Source organism: Squalius cephalus, assembly GCF_949319135.1.
Source record: "Squalius cephalus genome assembly, chromosome: 20".
Classification (NCBI taxonomy): Eukaryota; Metazoa; Chordata; class Actinopteri; order Cypriniformes; family Leuciscidae; genus Squalius; species Squalius cephalus.
In genome coordinates, this window is record NC_137141.1 from 22,735,100 (window position 1) to 22,741,098 (window position 5,999).

The following is a 5,999-nucleotide window of genomic DNA, read 5'->3' on the forward strand; positions in this document are numbered from 1 at the left end:
TACTGGAAATTTAAACACATATTTTCATAAAAGTCTGTTTTTGCAATACATTAAATGTAAACCACACATTTAAAACATTTATCATCTAACATATAAGAAAAAAAAAAAAAAAAAAAAAAAAAAAAAAAAAAAAAATATATATATATATATATATATATATATATATATATATAAATAACTGTAAAATGCCAATGGACAAACTGATCTTCAGAAGTTCATAGATTTACAATTAAGAACAGAGTCAACATGTCAACAAACCTACATTTCATAAATGGAATAATTATTACTAAACTTCTTTTGTGAAAAAAATTGTTTCATTATTTCATACAGTCATTTTCTTATAGAACAAAAGGTAGGCTAATTGTTAAACATTAGTTAATGCATTAGCAATCCTAAACAATGATTTTAAAAAAACATTTAAATTAATGTTAATTTAGGAATATACTATTGAACTATGTTAAAAAAAAATTGTTAAACGTAACATTGTCTAAAATTGCTTAATGTAAGATGTAGAACAATACGTTTATTGGTCATTTTTAATACACATTAAACATGGCACATTTATAGGGTGTGTGTTCCCCATTCTGGAAAGCAAAGCATTGCAAAAGAATATTAAGATTTCCTTTGTGTCCTTTGACTTCTCCTAACCCACAGGACTGCTCCTCATAGATCTACTACTTTACTTCACAGCAAGCAAGGCCGTATTTGTTGTCATAGTGACATCAGGCACAAATTGACCACCTTTTTGTGCAATCTATATTACAAATAATCTGTTTAGCTGCACCACAACTTCTCCCTTTACAAAATGGACAGTGAAACTTTGGTATCACAGGAAACAGACAGCTTCTTTCATCAGCAGTAGCCCCTTTCAAGACATTAAACCCGGTAAATTACTGTAAAATTAAATAGTTACTATAGGACCTATAATACTGCAGTTAGCACAAAAAAGTTCTGCAGAGCTGCAGCGCTTATGAACGGAAATGAAGACAGGGTCTCAAGCATGAGGCACTGAGCAAATGGTCAGATGTCCATCTAGCGCATGTTTACATAAAAAAAAAAACAATTAAAAACATTACTGTAAACTGCTCAACAGAGCTTGTTGGGTGCCCCAAAGCAGACTTCTCTCGCAAGCACATCCTGCTCTCATACATTCTCATACTGGCAATCATATTCTTAGTTCACACACAGCATCATACCAGTAATTTACTGATAATGTTACAACTTCTCATAGGCCAACCAAAAAATGCCAGAACTGATTACCGATATTTTTGAATAGGTCCCATTCACACATGATCTCTAAACATTAACTGACCAATAATTTACCAGTAAAGACTGTTTGTGTGAAACAAACACAAATCATGTCAACTAAAAAACAAAACAAAACAGAACAAAAAAAGCTATCTTCTATTCTTATCACCTCTCACTATGGTAAGATTAACCGCAGCATCCTCTTTACTCATTTGTCTTCTTCATTCTACAGAAGACTGCCTCCTTATATGATAGCTAGAATGAGAATTCTTTAAATGACACACATTTATATAGGTCAGTTCCACCTACACGAGTGCAGACATTTAGTCATCGTTTTGTCATCATTTACTCACCGTCATGTTGTTACAAGCCTGCATGACTTTCTTTTTTCTGTGGAACATTAAAGAAGATATTTTGAGTATATTTCAGTCAATGCGGGCCAGTGTTGTTTAAATGCCACTGACTTTCAAAATCTCTTCTTTTGTGTTCCTCAGAAGTCGTAAAAGTTTGGAATGACATCAGGGTAAGTAAATGGTGAAAACTTTTCATTTTGGGGTGGATTATCTCTTTAAGAGGCAATATGACAAAATATGAATCACAATTTAAAAGCTTAATGTTTCAGTGTATAAAGCATTTATCAGTACGTTGAATAATCATACTTGAAATACTCTATTGTTTGAAAAAGTTGCCCGGAAGTGGCAGCAATTGAAAGAAAATGTTTTAAATTCCTTTAAATTCATTAAAGGGATAGTTTCCACAAAAATGAAAATTCTGTTATTATTTACCCAGCTTCAGTACTTTCTTTTTTTAAACAATGTTTCAACAAAACAACACTGGATTCCACTGACTTGATGCATTTTTCAAAATGTCTTATTTTGTGTTCCACAGAAGAAAGGAAGTCATACAGGTTCGGAACGACGTGAGAATGAGTAAATGATAGCAGAATTTTCATTTTTGGGAGAAATCCAAACAGAACCTAATTTTGAATTGAAATTAAATTCTGCTCAAATATGAACAAACTCTAACTGATTGAAATGAACACCAAATATCAGCATATGTATTCTTCTCTTCGGCAGCTTTCATAATTCGCTCTGATGTCTGCTCTTCAGGGACATTGCTGTGCTTAATGTGTTGCGTGAGCAGTGTTTGTTTTTCTTGACCTTTGTAAAATGACCCTGGATGTATTTGCGGAACTTTGTGGTGGCGAAGCAATACACCAGTGGGTCCAGGATGCAGTTGATCCCCATAAGCATGAGGGTGATCTGGTGAGCATCGTTTAAGCTTTGGCGAGTCTCCATGCTCCATTTTTTCAGGTTAAGCACGGACAATGTCCAGGGACCCTGCACCACGTGATGGGGCAGGAAACAGATCACAAAGACGCCCACGACAGCACACAACAACCTCAAAGCTCTGCGCTTGGTACCGCCTGGACGCTTTCCCGTGCTGGCTTGAGGCTGACTGATGGGTTGAGACAGAAGAGCTCGAGCAATCAAGATGTTGCAGACAATCACCATTATGAAAACAAGAAAGAACAAGCCAATAATGATGAAGTGGGTAACGGCCACTGTATGTATAACAGAGGAATCCATATTTTGATAACCCTCGAAACAGCGAGAAATGTTCTCATTCTTAATCTTATTGATCAGGATTCCCGGTTTAATGAGGTAATTAACCGATGCCACAAGAGTGACGACCCAGATGACTGCAGAGACAATTGCTCCACGTCTCCAGCAGTCAGAAGAGGCGGCCACCAGTGGCCTGGTAACAGCCCAGTAACGGTTAATGCTGATGGCAGTAAGGAAGAGAATAGAGCAGTACGTGTTAATGAAGAAAAACGTGCCTGTGATACGACAGAGGGCATCTGAGTACTTCCAGTCACCGTTATGCACGTAGTAGCCAATCCAGAATGGTAGAGCGGACACGAACATCAGATCTGCAACAGTCAGGTTGGTCATGTAGATTCGAATCTCATTCATAGCTTTAGACTCCCGCATATAGTGCAGCACATAAAGAGCATAGCAGTTGGTCAGCAAACCCAAGACAAAAACAACGCCGTAGAATATAGGAAAGAGAGTGTAGCGAAACTCTGAGTCAATGAAGTCGTCTGTCTCAGAGCTGTTATTTCCAGGAGTCGTCATCTTACGTGTATCTAAGAAAAAAACAGAGAGATAAGACAGCATACAATTCAATTTTGATTCCTTCGAGTATCCTTCAAAGTGGTCATCTCAAAAACGATATTGGCCGACAACTTCTCTGGATATTGGGAAGGAGCTATTCCCCTCTGTATTTATGATGTTATGGTTCGATTGTATTCATCAAACACTTAAGACTTCAGAGTTAATAATGGTAAGTGTTGCATTAAAGGTGTGAAGCATGTCATTTTTCCACCACATTGCAACCACATTTCAGACAGGTTTCCCAAACACCTGAACCTGGCCAAACTGATAATACCACACCAAAACTCACACATTGGTTGCGTAATGTTTTGATATTGTCACGGAACCATAATATTTACATTTTCATCTTTCAAATTAACTGGAGCACCATATTTTTAGAATGCCGTGTCATCTAAGACTTTTATTTTTATTTTTTAAAAAGCTTATTTTTAGGACCTCATGTGTCAAACTCTGCTCCAAACAGCTCCAAAACACCTGCCTGGAATTTTCTAGTAATCCTGAAGACCCTTATTTGCTGATTCAGGTGTTTAATTAGGGTTGAAGCTAAACTGTGCTGGACAGTGACCCTCAAGGACACCCCTGCTCTAGACATTTTTTGTCCACTATCACCAGTCTCATCCTTGTCCAGTGTCTGTTGTTTTCCAGAAGTTACTTATGACCAGTTTACTCTTTTAAACAAGAGTTGTGGCTCACACAGTATGCATGCAATGCTGATATTGCATCACACTGTATGTTTAGCCTAACGTACGTGTAAAACCCAAAGTATACTTCAGGCTTTAGAGCTGTCTGCATATTACAGGGATAGGTGAAAATGACACATGTACTTTTATAATGAACTAGAAACATGTGGGAGAGCAGCATTAAGAGTGGTAACGCCTATTTTATCTCGCACACTGTGAGATGAAAATATCCATTGTATCAAAAGTGTTATTTCATTATCATCATTACTGGAAGCTAAAGCATTAGGGGTTTCTTTCTCATCATTGCATATTTATCTGCAATCTTCTGCTGAAAGCAGGAAATGAATTGGTGAAGCTTCATTTTCTGAAAACCACAAGAGCACATTTTACATCAAAAACATAACACACATATTACATTCACAGGACTTACAATCAGATTAAAGTCAGGTACTTTTCAGGCAATATTCTTAGTTGTTTCAGTTATTCAGTTTATTATTCTTAAATATAGCCTAATATACACTAAAGCATATAGACAGTAGACCTTAAAGTTTTGGCTACAAAACTTTAAAGAACATGTCTGCCATTTTCACCCAGAAAGTTCACTGAACATGTTATCATTTGTAACATGCAAAAGGGGGCATGCTGTTGCACCACAAAGCATGTTGTTGTCACACTATATAGGGTAACCTGCCTCAGTGTAACTTTCCATTAAAAAGCCTTGTAGGCTTTTCAACAACAGTAAAACAGTTATGAAAAAGTGTAAAAATAAATAAATAAATAAATAAATAATGCAAATAAAATATACATTCAAAACCTATGTGACAGTGTCTCCTAAGAAAACTGTGATAACATTATAAAGTAGACATTTGCCCTAAATATATGCTAGTGTGTTTCTATTGTTCACTAATTTCCAAAACAGCTACAAAAATATGATTATATTGTAATTTTAGTTTATGGGAAACAATTCACAGATAACGCCTGTGACAACTAGCCCAGCACAACACATAACATTAGCCTACTTATTTACATTATATTGCAATAATTGCGTTACACTAATAATAGGCTACATTGTTCGTTTGCTATATTGCACAATGAGACATTTTTATTGCATAGCCAATAAACATAAAGGGGGTGCTTTGCTTTTCCAACATTACATGTGTCAAAAGTCCTCGTCATCGTCGGGATTTTTTGTCTTCTTGCAACATTAACAGACATATGTTTCGCAAGATTCAGAGCCGTTTATTGGACATTATCGATAGCTATTTAAACACCAACAAACTCTTGAGTTTTACATGACTGATATGTAAAACGATAATATTTTTGTTTGGCTAAGCAGAAGATGACATATAAAGGTATAAAGTAGCCTATAAAGGTTACAGCGCATAATGCCAAAACTATCTATCATCTAGATGTTTATTAGGCTACATGTCTTTTGCGTTCTGTTGTCGCGTCGCTCGCTCTCAATATAAACAGCTTCTAAATGAGCACAAAAAAGTGCTCACAAAAAAAGCTTCTAAATTATGCATTTATCGCTTAACCTACCTTGGTTAGGCACTCCTTGGCTATTCCCGGTGATTGTGATGCTCACGCGCTGCTCTCTCAGAATTCACGCCTTCAGCTCGGCAGCTCTGTTTATGCTAACATGAAGTCACACCTCTCGCCGTCGCTTCCGATTTTCCTCATCTGCTTTCCAGAGAACTTTGTAATATAGGCTATTTACTGTTAATGATCATGAAAGTCATATCCACAACCTCTTCATGAGATAAGATGTTGAAGTCGGAAAGAAACGCGCAGACCTGTGAAAACTTTGAAGAAAAGTTTGAACTAATATTTAGCTTCTTACCCAGTTTTGATCGATATTGTGTCCATTTGGTTGATATTGTTTAGGTCAACT

The 5,999-nt window shown here is 36.3% G+C and overlaps 1 protein-coding gene across 1 annotated transcript; it reads right to left on the reverse strand.

Moving 5' to 3' along the window:
• Window positions 1–516: 516 nt before the first annotated feature.
• ptafr (platelet-activating factor receptor) lies at window positions 517–5,727 on the reverse strand. Its single transcript, XM_079853282.1, has 2 exons — window positions 5,648–5,727; window positions 517–3,397 (listed from the first exon to the last, which is right to left on the reverse strand). The coding sequence occupies exon 2, from the start codon at window positions 3,384–3,386 to the stop codon at window positions 2,328–2,330; it is 1,059 nt and encodes a 352-aa protein (XP_079709408.1). The 5' UTR covers window positions 3,387–3,397; window positions 5,648–5,727; the 3' UTR covers window positions 517–2,327.
• Between the last annotated feature and the right edge of the window lie 272 nt (window positions 5,728–5,999).